At 40.9% G+C, this 15845-nt stretch overlaps 1 protein-coding gene across 1 annotated transcript in view; it reads left to right on the plus strand.

The window, feature by feature from the left end:
• Nucleotides 1-15845, plus strand: part of ATP8A1 (ATPase phospholipid transporting 8A1) — a gene marked incomplete at its 5' end in the record, with an annotated part of 249508 nt that overhangs the window by 179184 nt on the left and 54479 nt on the right. Inside the window, 3 exons of the mRNA XM_065405013.1 lie at nucleotides 8727-8801; nucleotides 8929-9051; nucleotides 12102-12180. Of these exons, the coding sequence (XP_065261085.1) occupies nucleotides 8727-8801; nucleotides 8929-9051; nucleotides 12102-12180 (277 nt within the window). The remainder of the gene's footprint in view (nucleotides 1-8726; nucleotides 8802-8928; nucleotides 9052-12101; nucleotides 12181-15845) is intronic.

Here is a 15845-nt window from a genome sequence, read left to right on the forward strand (position 1 = left end):
ACCAGGCAGAGGAACAGACAGGCTAGTGAAGGGAGTGTGTGGTGTTCTGGCAGTGTTGTGGTGCTCGTTGGGGGTTTGTTTTGCTGTAGGTGGTGGTGTTTTGGTTTAGTTTGTGTTTCCCGGACTAACAGGACTTAGGTGGGAAGGCTATGACAGATACAGAGGCAGTGACCCAAGCAGTGGAAGACACAATGAAGATGACAGGATGTGGAAGCTGCGGTATGTACATGATCCTGGAGGCAGTACCTGAAAAGAGTTTCATCTGCATGAAGTGTCGCCTGATAGAAGAAAAGATCCGAGGATTGGAGATGCAGGTGGAAACTCTGGTTGACTTTAGAAGGGGGTTCGAGCAGATGATGGAGCAAAGACATGAGGAGGCTGAAGGGAAAAGCCCAGATTTGCAGATGGAAGCAGGACCAAAGAACTCTGAGGGGAGACTGCTAGGGTGAGGAAAGTGGACAGTGGAAGCATGTGACTAAGAGAACCAGGCAGAGGAAAAGACAGGCTAGTGAAGGAGAAATAGAGCTCAGGAACAGGTTTGCGGAGTTGGAAAATGAAGAAGGGGCACAGCAGGTGGTCACTGAAGGTGGGAGGGCAAGGAAGAAGAGAAGAGCAGCTAGTTCTGTAGGAAGAGGGGAAGAGTCAAGGACGATAACAACACCAAATATGAGCCCCAGGAGAATACAGGATGGGTTGCAGAGGATTACAAGGGAGAATAGGAATCGAGAGGACTTGCAGCCAGAGGGAACAGGGGATAGACCGGAGAATCGCACCATCACCAGGAAAAGGCAGGACTACATGATTGGGGACTCCTTACTGAGAAGAATAGACAGGCCTGTAACCAGAGCTGATCCAGAGAACAGAAGGGTGTGCTGTCTGCCAGGTGCTAAGATACAGGATGTGGACCTGAGGCTGAAGAGGATTCTAACGGGAGTGGGAAAGAATCCACTGATTGTCCTTCATGTGGGAACAAATGATACGGCTAGATTCTCACTGGAACGTATCAAGGGAGACTATGCCAGGCTGGGGAAGACGCTCAAAGAAATCAAGGCTCAGGTGATCTTCAGTGGGATTCTGCCTGTTCCTAGAGAAGGACAACAAAGGTGTGACAAGATTATGATGATCAACAGATGGCTCAGGCAGTGGTGCTAAAAGGAGGGCTTTGGGATGTATGGCCACTGGGAGGCATTCATGGACAGAGGACTGTTCTCTCGGGATGGACTTCACCTGAGTAGGGAGGGAAATAGACTTCTAGGATGGAGGCTGGCACAACTGATTAAGAGAGCTTTAAACTAGGAATTTGTGGGAGATGGTTGGGAGATGTCCAGGTAATCTCCACGCCGGATGTTAACATTGAGAGGGAAGAAAACAAAGTAAGAAAGGATACAGACGTGGGTAGGTAAATTTGTTTTATTAAACAAATAAAAGGAAGTTCTTCTTCACGCAGCGCACAGTCAACTTGTGGAACTCCTTACCTGAGGAGGTTGTGAAGGCTAGGACTATAACAATGTTTAAAAGGGGACTGGATAAATTCATGGTGGCTAAGTCCATAAATGGCTATTAGCCAGGATGGGTAAGAATGGTGTCCCTAGCCTCTGTTCGTCAGAGGATGGAGATGGATGGCAGGAGAGAGATCACTTGATCATTGCCTGTTAGGTTCACTCCCTCTGGGGCACCTGGCATTGGCCACTGTCGGTAGACAGATACTGGGCTAGATGGACCTTTGGTCTGACCCAGTACGGCCTTTCTTATGTTCTTATGTTCTTATAGGAGAATGGACATAAGGAGGAAGGGTAGTGTAGATACCAGTCTAATAGGTGATACTGGTGGTAGAATTTCTGTGCCTAATCGGGTAAAGAATGTGAGCGAAGCCAAACAGCAAAAATTAAGATATTTGTACACCAATGCGAGGAGCCTAGGTGGTAAAATGGAGGAACTAGAGTTACTGGTGCAGGAAGTGAAACCAGATATTATAGGGATAACAGAAACTTGGTGGAATAGTAGTCATGACTGGAGTACAGATATTGAAGGGTATGTGCTGTTTAGAAAAGACAGAAATAAAGATAAAGGTGGTGGAGTAGCATTGTATATCAATGATGAGGTAGACTGTAAAGAAATAAGAAGTGATGGAATGGATAAGACAGAGTCTGTCTAGGCAAAAATCACATTGGGGAAGAAAGCTACTAGAGCCTCCCCTGGGGTAGTGCTTTGGGTGTGCTATAGACCACCCGGATCTGATATGGATAGAGACCTCTCTAATGTTTTTAATGAAGTAAATACTAATGGGAATTGTGTGATCGTGGGAGACTTTAACTTCCCAGATATAGATTGGAGGACAAGTGCTAGTAATAATGATAGGGCTCAGATTTTCCTGGATGCAATAGCTGATGGATTCCTTCACGAAGTAGTTGCTGAACCAACAAGAGGGGATGCCATTTTAGATTTGGTTTTGGTGAGTAGTGAAGACCTCATAGAAGAAATAGTTGTAGGGGACAACCTTGGTTCGAGCGATCATGAGCTAATTCAGTTCAAATTAAATGGAAGGATAAACAAAAATAGATCTGTGACTAGGGTTTTTGATTTCAAAAGGGCTAACTTTAAAAAAAATTAAGGAAATTAGTTAGGGAAGTGGATTGGACTGAAGAACTTGTGGATCTAAGGGCGTAGGAGGCCTGGAATTACTTCAAGTCAAAGTTTCAGAAACTATCCGAAGCCTGCATCCCAAGACCGGGGGGAAAATTCATAGGCAGGAGTTGTAGACCAATCTGGATGAGCAAGCATCTCAGGTGATTAAGAAAAAGCAGAAAGTCTACAAGGAGTGGAAGATGGGAGGGATCAGCAAGGAAAGCTACCTTATTGAGATCAGAACATGTAGGGATAAAGTGAGAAAGGCCAAAAGCCATGTAGAGTTGGACCTTACAAAGGGAATTAAAACCAATAGTAAAAGGTTCTATAGCCATAAGAATAAGAAAACAAAGAAAGAAGAAGTGGGACCTCTAAACACTGAGGATGGAGTGGAGGTTAAGGATAATCTAGGCATGGCCCAATATCTAAACAAATACTTTGCCTCAGTCTTTAATGAGGAGCTTAGGGATAATGGCAGGATGACAAATGAGAATGAGGATATGGAGGTAGATATTACCACATCCGAGGTAAAAGCCAAACTCGAACAGCTTAATGGGACTAAATCGGGGGTCCCAGATAATCTTCATCCAAGAATATTAAAGGAACTGGCACATGAAATTGCAAGCCCACTAACACGGATTTTTAATGAATCTGTAAACTCGGGGGTTGTACCGTATTGGTACTGGAGAATTGCTAACATAGTTCCTATTTTTAAGAAAGGGGAAAAAAGTGATCCAGGTAACTACAGGCCTGTTAGTGTGACATCTGTAGTATGCAAGGTCTTGGAAAAAAATTTGAAGGAGAAAGTAGTTAAGGACATTGTGGTCAATGGTAATTGGGACAAAATACAACACGGTTTTACAAAAGGTAGATCATGCCAAACCAACCTCATCTCCTTCTTTGAGAAGGTAACATTTTTTTTAGACAAAGGAAACGCAGTGGATCTAGTTTACCTCGATTTCAGTAAGGCATTTGATACAGTTCCACATGGGGAATTATCAGTTAAATTGGAAAAGATGGGGATCAATATGAAAACTGAAAGGTGGATAAGGAACTGGTTAAAGGGGAGACTACAAGGGGTCATACTGAAAGGTGAACTGTCAGGCTGGAGGGAGGTTACTAGTGGAATTCCTCAGGGATCAGTTTTGGGACCAATCTTATTTAATCTTTTTATTACTGACCTTGGCACAAAAAGTGGGAGTGTGCTAATGAAGTTTAAAGATGACACAAAGCTGGGAGGTATTGCCAATACAGAGAAGGATCGGGATATCATACAGGAAGATCTGGATGACCTTGTAAACTGGAGTAATAGTAATAGGATGAAATTTAATAGTGAAAAGTGCAAGGTCTTGCATTTAGGGATTAATAACAAGAATTTTTGTTATAAGCTGGGGACTCATCAGTTGGAAGTAATAGAGGAGGAGAAGGACCTCGGAGTATTGGTTGATCACAGGATGACTATGAGCCGCCAATGTGATATGGCCATGAAAAAAGCTAATGCAGTCTGGGGTGCATCAGGTGAGGTATTTCTAGTAGAGATAAGGAGGTGTTAGTACCCTTAAACAAGGCACTGGTGAGACCTCATCTGGAATACTGTGTGCAGTTCTGGTCTCCCATATTTACAAAGGATGAATTCAAACTAGAACAGGTACAGAGAAGGGCTACTAGGATGATCTGGCAAATGGAAAACCTGCCTTATGAAAGGAGACTCAATGAGCTCGGCTTGTTTAGCCTAACCAAAAGAAGGCTGAGGGGAGATATGATTGCTCTCTATAAATATATCAGAGGGATAAATACCAGGGAGGGAGAGGAATTATTTAAGCTCAGTACCAATGTGGACACAAGAACAAATGGATATAAACTAACCATCAGGTGGTTTAGACTTGAAATTAGATGAAGGTTTCTAGCCATCAGAGGAGTGAAGTTCTGGAACAGCCTTCCAAGGGAAGCAGTAGGGGCAAAAGACATATCTAGCTTCAAGACTAAGCTTGATACGTTTGTGGAAGGGATGGTATGATGGAGTAGCCTAATTTTGGCAATTAATTGACCTTGACTATTAGCAGTAAATATGCCCAATGGCCTGTGATGGGATGTTAGATGGGGTGGGATCTGAGTTACTACAGAGAATTCTTTCCTGGGTGTCTGGCTGGTGAGTCTTGCCCACATGCTCAGGGTTTAGCTGATGGCCATATTTGGGGTCGGGAAGGAATTTTCCTCCAGGGCAGATTGGCAGAGGCCCTGGGGGTTTTTTGCCTTCCTCTGCAGCATGGGGCTCGGGTCACTTGCTGGAGGATTCTCTGCACCTTGAAGTCTTTAAACCGTGATTTGAGGACTTCAGAGGCTCAGAAATAGGTTGGGGTTTGTTGCGGGAGTGGGTGGGTGAGATTCTGTGGCCTGCGTTGTGCAGGAGGTCAGACTAGACGATCATAATGGTCCCTTCTGATCTTAAAGTCTATGATTCTATGAAGGTGTGTACCTCTTTAAGGGGTAGAGAGACATGGAGTGATTTTGCAACAGCTGCAGAGCAGGTCAGAGTGGGGATGCTGAGCATCCCCCCAGATGACCAGAAGTATACATTTGGGACAGGAGAAGCCCTCTTTTACATGGACCAGGCGGAGCAGCACCCACCCTTCACATGTGGAAGTGGCAAGTTTGGTCAGGACCTGCTGTGGGCACTGCGCTAGTTGCTCTTTTCTCGGGGAGCTGGGAAAGAATTTTTTTCTTGCTGCCAGATAGGCCTAGGCGAATTAGGGTTTTTTTCACCTTCCCCACAGCAGGTTTGGAAAGGGGGAGCTTAGTTGGGGGAGAACATGGACCAGGAGTTAGGCTATGATGTCAAAACTCATTATGTTGATGTAAGGCAGCTGTCCAGCGAGGTACTCCATAGGGAAGGGATACAGTGATCAGATAAATGGATTGATAAAGGATTTAAAGGAAATATTCATTAAAGGAGTGGAAATGGGGGTTTGGGGCTCCTATGACTGGAACATCAGAAAGCCAACCCCCTCTTCCTTTATACCCCACCTTAACCCTCATTTGGTGGGGGCAGGGAATGGTAAGGTCTCAGCAACGGGTGGGCTGGGAACCCGAATGCAAAAGGGGGAGGGCTGACGGAAGCCCCCGAGTTATATATTGAAATGATCACGGATGAGGTTCAACAAGGATAAGTGCAGAGTCCTGCACTTAGGACGGAAGAATCCCATGTACTGCTACAGACTAGGAACCGAATGGCTAGGCAGCAGTTCTACAGAAAAGGGCCTAGGGGTTACAGTGGTCGAGAAACTGGATAATAAGTCAACAGTGTGCCCTTGTTGCCAAGAAGGCTAACGGCATTTTGGGCTGTATAAGTAGGGGCATTGCCAGCAGATCGAGACACGTGAACATTCCCCTCTATTCGACATTGATGAGGCCTCATCTGGAGTAGTGTGTCCAGTTTTGGGCCCCACACTACAAGAAGGATGTGGAAAAATTGGAAAGAGTCGAGCGGAGGGCAACAAAAATGATTAGGGGCTGGAGCACATGATTTATGAGGGGAGGCTGAGGGATCTGGGATTGTTTAGTCTGCAGAAGAGAAGAATGAGGGGGGATTTGATAGCTGCTTTCAACTACCTGAAAGGGGGTTCCAAAGAGGATGGATCTAGACCGGGGTTGGCAACCTCTGGCACACGGCTCGCCAGGGTAAGCACCCTGGCGGGCTGGGCCAGTTTGTTTACCTGCCGAGTCGGCAGGTTTGGCTGATCGTGGCTGCGGTTCGCCATCCTAGGCCAATGGGGGCTGCAGGAAGTGGCGTGGGCCGAGGGACGTGCTGGCCGCAGCTTCCCGCCGCCCCCATTGGCCTGGAGCGGTGAACCGCGGCCAGTGGGAGCCGCAATCGGCCAAACCTGCTGACGCGGTAGGTAAGCAAACTGGCCCGGTCCGCCAGGGTGCTTACCCTGGCGAGCCGCGTGCCAGAGGTTGCTGACCGCTGATCTAGACTGTTCTCAGTGGTACCAGATGACAGAACAAGGAGTAATGGTCTCAAGTTGCAGTGGGGGAGGTTTAGGTTGGCTATTAGGAAAAACTTTTTCACTGGGAGGGTGGTGAAGCACTGGAATGGGTTACCTAGAGAGGTGGTGGAATCTCCTTCCTTAGAAGTTTTTACGGTCTGGCTTGACAAAGCCCTGGCTGGGATTATTTAGTTGGGGATTGGTCCTGCTTTGAGCAGGGGGTTGGACTAGATGACCTCCTGAGGTCCCTTCCAACCCTGATATTCTATGATTCTATGATTATCTGCACTGTACACTTCTATCTGCTGAGTACTTCCACACAGTTCCAACATAGCCAGACAACAGAAAGAGAGCCTTATGTATTAATGCAGTAAACTGCAGTGGCTTTGAAGCCTTCATTACTGAAAAACTACTTGATTATATGTGTTTTATAAATTCACAAAAATATATTCACATAGTCTATACTTGAAAAATCAAAAGTCAAAATATGCTACATAACAGACATTATTAAAATCTGGCTTGTCAATTATACACTATTGTTCAGGATATGGGTTGGTTTGTTTGCTTGTTTTCAAGCAATAGGTTGAAACATTAACCATATAAATAGCAAACTGAGTTTAAGGACATTAATTAATATAATTAACAAAAGCAAGGAATTTCAGTATTAAAACTCCATAATTTATCCTATGGTATGATTTTTGTGTCCCATATTGTTTCAATATCTGGCCACAACAAGTAAAGTAAAAAGAAGTAAAAGTAAAACAAGTAAAGATAGTTTTAGTCTGAATTTCTTTGCTGAATGGTTCACAATTTTGAGATGAATTACATTTAATTTTTGTATGCTAATAGTTGCTACTTTGTTTTCTTTTCCATCTCATGAATCAGATATTTGTTTTTATGTTTTCAAGCATTCCCTCCTTTCATGATTAAAGAAGACCAGTTTATTCACAGGAACTGGTCATCTGGAGGCCAGCCTGGGTACATATTGATAAATGGTAAATTTTGTAGCAATTCATGCTTCCATAATGAGGTTAAATGAAACGTGAACTGTGGCAAAGTCTATGCAACACTGCTTCTAAAATTCACTTGACCAACATGTCAAGCTTTTTTATTAATCTTACTGCTGATTCGCTATCTGTACTGATTCAGAAAGTTGGTTTTTGTTTTGTTTTCTCATTAAATATAATATAATGTTTTTTATTTAAAATAGTAGAAATGTTAATATTATAGGTTGCCAAACATTTATTCGGTTATTTTTCTGACCTTTTCATAAAATAGAGAGCCTTAAATTGTGAATAGAAATATTATTGAAATGACACTTAATTTTTACTGTTAATTTATATTTTAAATTGTATGTGATATAATGAATAAAAAGCCCCAAATTCCATCAGCACCTGATTCTTCATTTCCTTACTTATGTTGGCCAGTACCTTATTCAGTGAGTACTCCTGTACAGAGTAAAGTACGAGCTAAAATGGCATAATTATACCCTAAAGAATCTAACTTCATGTGAATCCATGTGCAGTAAGGGATAATACTAAGGTGAGAACAGTTTTCTAAAGTACTCCTCTCCAGTACTCTAAAGTACTTTCAAGTAAGGTTCAATTCTTGATTTTTCTGCTGTAAAGTCTGGTTGTGCAATGAGCGCCATGCGGGAAAAGGGGTCTACCCGTGCCATTTGTAGTGCAAAATCAGGGCTTGAATACAAAATTATAGGGCAAAAGTATTTGAATAAAATATTTCAATGTGTTATGTTCTTCACTATTATTCATAAGAAAGTTACATTTTAGCTGTAGATATAAACACAGTTACATGAATCAGTCTCATACTATGTGAGGCACATCAGTGTTTCTGAATCTGGCTTTCTTTTAGAAACAGGTTCAGATTTAGTCAAAGAAACAGAATTGCTAACATATGTGACTAGTCATTACCCATCATACTGCTGTGAACAAAATATCTATTGAGATTTATCAGTAATTTTCAGGGTTGAAAAATGTTAAAATATTCAGACCTATTTAGCGAATGTCCTAAAAACATCCCTTTAATAAAGCAGAGCTAAAATGTATTTTAAAACTCATTGTAGAACATCAAAGTCACATATCTCTTTCTTTTCAGATCTGGTTTGCTTTTGTTAACGGCTTTTCTGGACAAATTCTTTTTGAAAGATGGTGTATAGGTCTTTACAATGTGGTAAGGTTTTGGGTTTTTAATGCATTTAATTCCTATTTTGTTTAACAATTTATATTAAAGTCTCTTGATTCTTTATGAAGTTTTTAGTTCTCAAGCTCTGAGATACATTTTTTTATTTATATGTTAGATATTTACAGCTATGCCACCACTGACTCTTGGAATATTTGAGAGATCCTGCCGGAAGGAAAATATGCTGAAATATCCAGAATTATACAAGACTTCTCAAAACGCCCTGGACTTTAACACAAAGGTAGAAGACAATTGCATTAAAATTAGAACAAACTTAAATGTAATGTAGGGTGGTTATCCATTTTATTCCTGTGCCATATATTCTCATAAAGTTAAAAATTAAGAGTTGTTTTTTAATATTTCCATCAGTCTTCAGTGGCTGGAAATCATTGTCTATGAAAAGCACAAATCATATTTATCCAGTTTTTTATATACTGGCAAACATTATTTTAAAAAACTGTTTGTTTTTTTCTGCTGGTAATAAAGCTGTCTCCTTCAGGCAGAAGTGATTTGTCCTTTTGGTCCTCAAATCTTATGTACTTGAACTGTTGTGTGGAAATGGATTACTGACCCATGTGGAGAAGTAGAGCAAAGGACAATAAGAGCTGTCATTAAATTGGTAGGCGGAGGAGCCTTACACCATTCTTCATTAATTTTGAGCTGTGAAAAAAACATACTAGACCTGTTTTAACAAGGAGTTTAAATTGTGTGTTTGGAGTTAGGTTCAAAGAGATCTAAGGATAATATTGGTGGAAAATACATTGTGTCTGTATTGTTTTTTTTTTTAAATTGGCAAAATTGAAACTGAAAGTTGGGCTTGGTTTTAGAATAAATACAGTTTCTTGCAGATTTACACAAATAGAAAAATAATATAAATAAAAGAAAGGCAAACTGAAATATATCTTTGAAACTGTAATTTTATGAATATAATGAAATTTTTAATTACAGAGTAAGTAAATAATAAGTGTGTATTTCATATGCCATAGACTAGCACAAATCTGAAAACTCTGTTTAACACATATACATTGATGGGCAGCACCCTTCGGTTGTTATCCTGATTTGATTTTTATATATACGTGTGTGTGTGTGTGTGTGTGTGTGTGTGTGTATATATATGTATGTATGTTTAGGAAATCTCAGATAGTTTAAGTATACATTGGGGTAACCATTATTAAAGATAGAGACATCTAAATTCTCAATTTATGATTAGCAATGTCTCCATATATTTGGTAATATATACTGTATGATATAATGTAACATGGTCAGATCCCCAGCTGATGTAAATTGGTGTAGCTCTGTTTAAGTCAATGGATTTATACTATATATATACTATATATAATGTAACATTAAGTTCTAAGCAGTCTTTGTTAGGACAGACAAGTATGTGAGAATTTTCTCCTCTTACTCTTCCTTTTTTCCCCCTCCGACCAAAACTGAAAGTGGTTGATAGGAAATATTTGTAGGCAGTCCACTGTGTCATTGTAACTCTTTTAAAAATATATATAAGAATTGCGTTTTGGTCACATGATCCATTAGTATGGTTGTGTTATCACCTTAATATGATACTAGTGAGACTAGTACTAATAGAATTCTGAAACATTCATGTATGTATATGGGAATTATATTCATTGATATTATTACTCTCTTTTCACATACTGTAATGGTCGGTGCATATTTTTGGTATTAGTAAATCATTTCCCAGTAGTTCATATTATTTGAGACTTATAACTAAATTGGCCAAAACCAAAAAGAATCCTGGTAAAAATCACATGACATGCTAAGTAATGCCTCCTGAATTTTCAGTTAATTAATACAGAAAGACACTTAAATTAGGTCAGTTATGTCCATATGTGATGTGTTTCACAGAAAAAAAAATGAAAATTTGTAATTTTATTTCTTATGTAATCCTTCAGTGTTCAGGGTTGTCCAGGACTTAAACACACAGCTCTCATGGAAATTGTGTGGCTATATCCCTTGCAAGTCTTTGCAATGTTAATGAGTAAATGTCTACAAAATACTTAACTATAAGCAGAACAGTTGGTGTGGGTTTTGAGTGTGGAAGAATTGGAATCATTGTTGCACTGAATGATGATGCATAGGTTTATTATGGTAAAAAGGGTCAGGGGTTATGAGGTCATGACAGAGGTTAAAGGATTAGCCTGTGACAATAAGTATTGGTCAGGAAAATGGAAAAGTAGAACTAATTTTTCTTGCACCCACCTGTGCTTTCTGTCAAATAAAAAATTGTGGTAATGACATGGCAAGAAGGAGAGACAAAGGTTAATGAGTAACACAAGTTCAAATGTGCAAAGTATTGGAGCATAAATTGGATCATACACCCCAATGTAGCTGGGTAAGATAACAAAGGACTTTGAGAAGTAGTGGAAAATTTTGTGAGGCAGGCAACTTAATTTCTATTGTTTGAACAACTTAAAACTATTAATACATGTCAGTTTTGTACAATAAATATTATGTTTGTAAAAAGCATTTCTAATGATAAAACACAATTATTGTCCTGAAGGATACAAGAGTTCAAAATCAATTTTTCTTGATAGCTTAGTCAAGTCTTTCATACCTATCTACAATATGCTATAGAAAGCACCAATATTACATTTGTGCTTATACTTAATACAGCACAGTTCCTATGAACAGTATTTGTCTTTCACAAATGATAATACATTTGGTAGTAAAATTAGAGTCATTTAGCACAAATGTAACAGTTTTCAAGTTTAATAACTTGTCTCATGTCAATAAGAAAGCATTCTGGAAAGTTTATTATGAATTATACAGTAAGAAGAAATCCAAGAAAGATGCTTTTTAAGTTCAATTTGTATTTTATTTTGTATCTGAAATACATAGACTAGTTTGTAAAGAAATTTGGGTTTAACTGTCCTTTTATCCAAATTGTGTATGATGTGAGAAAGGTAAAATGAAACCCAAATGCTAAAGTAATTTTTAGTGCATCATCTAAGAAATGCAATAACGTTTGTAGTTGTCTGTTTTGTTGCATATTTTTCATCATAATCAAAATACTGTTTTGTATATATTTTAAAATTTTACTGATAATTGTGAAATTTAAAAGTGACAGTAAGCATCTTTTTTGAAACATAAAAACAAATATATGACCCATGAAAGGCTAAGAGGCAGAAAGTGCCTGTCAGTTATATCAGTTCACAGTGGTGGCTTGACAAAAACACCTTTTGTGAATCTAACTTAAAGATAAAAAGAAGGTCATGGTTCACAGAGCTAGTTTATCACAAATGGTTCTCATGGATTTTTGTTTTCCCTTAGGTTTTCTGGGTTCATTGTTTAAATGGCCTCTTCCACTCAGTTATTCTGTTTTGGTTTCCACTAAAAGCCTTCCACTATGGTAAGTACGTAAAACAAATACAAACTCTGAAAAGTACTGTATTACCTTACTTGAAAAATAATAATTTCCAAGATTACACTAATAAATACCAACAGCGTTACACTATTCCATTTTTATGTACTATTTCTAGAACTAAACCAACATATGCAATCTAAAGATTTCTATTCAAATTGTGGGAAAGAAAGAATGCCTTTTCATAATTTAGTACATTCTATGCACCGGTATGGGAGATAAAATTGGTTTTAAAATAAATTCAGTTCACGTTTTTTGTACATCCATATGATTTGATACTTACTTGATTTGCTACAGTTTATGTGATATTAGTATCATGTATTTGTATTATCAGTTTGCCTGCCCTTTCAGTCCTTAATCCTTACACTCCTATATTTTTCAGGGGTACGTTAGCTCATCAGTATATAGAGGACTATGAGAGGGCAGTGGCAACCGGGTAGGTGATCGGGTGAAGTTGGGGAGATATCTCACAGTGATTCTCAACCTATTTACCATTGTATGTGGACCGCATCCAATACTACTTGTATGGCCCTGAGTATGTCACATGGGCCTCAGCTGTGTGCTGATTGGGCCGCAAGTGGCCCATGGGCCGCAGGTTGAGAACCACTGCTCCAGGAGGACAGTTGAGTTTGGTAGCTGTATTATGCATCTTTCAGACAAGGAGAAGGAGAGTTGTGACAGCTGTATGAATGTTTTGGAGATGTAGAAAGGTTCTAGTATTTAGGAGGAGAAAATGGAAGGGCTACAAATACTGGGATCAAATTCCTTAGGAGAGCTTCAGCTGCTAGGATAAGGCTTAGGGTTGCCAACTTCCTAATCGCACAAAACCAAACACCCTAGCCCCACCCCTTCCCTGAGGCCCCACCCCCTGCCCCTGCTCCTTCCCTGAGGGCCCACCCCCAACCCCCACTACATTCCCCCTCCCTCGTGGCTCGCTCTCCCCCACCCTCACTCACTTTCACTGGGCTGGGGCAGGCTGGGGTGTGGGAGGGGGTGAGGGCTCTAATTGGATGTGCAGGCTCTGAGGTGGGGCCAGAAATGAGGAGTTCAGGGTGCAGGAGGGGGCTCCGGGCTGGGGCAGGGAGTTGGGGTGTGGTGGGGGCTGCGGGTAAAGGCAGGGAGTTGGAGTGCAGCAGGGGGTACGGGCTCCGGGCAGGGGATGTGGGCTCTGGGGTGGGGGCAGGAGGGGTTTGGAGTGCATATTCCAAGTCACCTTTCACATAAACCCACCTTCCCTTATAGGACTGCTTAATATGTCTACTTATAGTCTGGAATTTTCCAAAGGATGCGAGAAGGAAGGGACAAATGACAAAGGGAAATTACTCACTGGTCATTAAATTTGTTTGGGTTGCCCCTCTTAACCCATCCTGCATCCTGTTTTGGCTGAGTTGATGGAATCTGTCCTTATCCTTTGCCTTTCAAAGTATTGGCAACCCCTCTAGCGTTGTGTCATCTGCAGACTTGATCAGTATGCTCTGTATACCTATATCCAGATCATTAGTAAAGATGTTAACACCAGACCCCCGAACAGATCCTTGTAGAACCCCTCTCAAGAGCTCCTTTCAATCTGACATCATTCCATTAATAGTTAACTCATTGTTTGCAGTTGTTTAATCAATATGTATCCACTTAATGGTAGTTCCGCTGAGCCTGAATTTCTCCAGTTTACTTATCAGAATGTCATGTGGGACTGTGTCAAAAGCCAAGTCCAGATATATTATGTCCAACACATTTCCCCTATCCACCAAACCAGTTACCCTATCAAAGAAGGAAATCAAGCTGGATTGGCATGATTTGTTCTTAGTAAATCCATGTTCGCTGCTAGTTATTGCCTGTGCATCCTCCAGGTATTTGCAAATTAAATGTTTTATACATTGTTCTAGTAGCTTCCCAGATATCAAGGTCAGGCTGACTGGTCTATAGTTCCCAGGTCCTCCTTTTCCCCCTTTTTAAAGATGGGGAGTACATATGCCCTTATCCAGTTTTCTGGGACTTCTCCTGTCATCCATGATTTTGCATCCATTATTTCCAGTGGCTCTGACATTTTTTTTCAGATAATTCCTTCAGCAACCTGGGGTGAATAGCATCAGGCACCACTGACTTGAATTCATTCAAATTGGTCAGAAGTTCTGGCGTGTTCTTTACTTATCCTGGTCTGCATCCCTTCCCCTTTATTGTCTATAGTAACTTTGCTAGTCATCTGGTCAGGTTATTTTTTTGTGAGAAGGCTGAAGCAAAGTAGGCATTGAGCAGCTCTGCCTTCCTATCATCTTCCATTACCAGTTCACCTTCTCCATTGAGCAACAGACCCACACCATCCCTGATCATTCTTTTTTGTCTGACATATCTAAAGAACCCCTTCTTGTTGTCTCTAACATTCCTTGACAGATGTAACTCGTTCTTTGCCTTGACTTTCCTGTTTTTGTCCCTACATACTTGTGCTATTCCCATGTATACTTCCTTGGTGACATGCCCCTTTGGTGTTTTCGATAGCTAAAAAGCTCCTTGTGCAGCCACATTGGCCTCCTGTGGCTCTTCTTATCTTTCCTCTGCATTGGAATAGCTTGATGTTGAGCCTCTAGTATTACATCTTTTAGGAATTGCCAGCCCCCTTCATCTCATTTTCTTCCTAATTGGTCTTTCCATGGGACCTTGCCTACTATTTCTCTGAGTTGGTTGAAATCTCCCCTTCTGAAGTCCAGTGTCCTTGTTTTGGTATTCTACTGTCCTCCTTTCCTTAGAATCTTGAATTCTATCACATCATGATCATTTCCTCCCAAGTTTCTGACTACCTTCGCATTCGCAACTAATTCATCCCTGGTGGTCAAAACCAGATCCAAAATGGATGACCCCCTCCCCCAGTTGTTTCCTCAGCTCTCTGAATCAGAAAGTTGTCCCCTACACATGCTAAGAACTTGAAGGACATATTATGCTTTTCTGTAATAGTCTTCCAACAGATATCAGGGAAGTTAAAATCCCGCATTAATACTAGCTCATGTATGTTAGCTAGTCATAGAATTATAGAATTGGAAGGGACCTTGAGAGGTCATCTAGCACAGTCCCCTGCACTCATGGTAGGACTAAGTATTATCTAGACCAGGGGCCGGCAACGTCCCTGCGGCCTGTGCCGATTCCCGCAGCTTCCATTGGCCGGGAACAGCGAACCGCCGCCACTGGGAGCTGCAGGGGGCCATGCTTGCGGATGGTCAATGTAAACAAAATGTCTCGTGGCCACCAACAGATTACCCTGATGGGCCACGTGCCAAAGGTTGCTGACCCCTGATCTAGACCATCCCTGACAGGTGTTTGTCTAACCTGCTTCTAAAAGTCTCCAGTGGAGATTCTATTGCCTCCCTAGGCAATTTATTCCAGTGCTTAACTACCCTGACAGGAAGTTTTTCCTAATTTCCAACCTAAACCACCCTTGCTGCAATTTAAGCCCATTGCTTCTTGTCCTATCCTCACAGGTTAATGAGAACAATTCTTCTCCCTCCTCCTTATAGCAACCTTTTATGTAGTTGAAAACTGTTATCATATCCCCTCTCAATCTTCTGTTCTCCAGACTAAACAAACCCAAATTTTTCAATCTTCCCTCATAGGTCATGTTTTCTAGATCTTTAATCATTTTTGTTGCTCTTCCCTGGACTTTCTCC

The sequence above is a fragment of the Emys orbicularis genome, chromosome 5 (genome assembly GCF_028017835.1).
Source record: "Emys orbicularis isolate rEmyOrb1 chromosome 5, rEmyOrb1.hap1, whole genome shotgun sequence".
Lineage (NCBI taxonomy): Eukaryota > Metazoa > Chordata > Testudines > Emydidae > Emys > Emys orbicularis.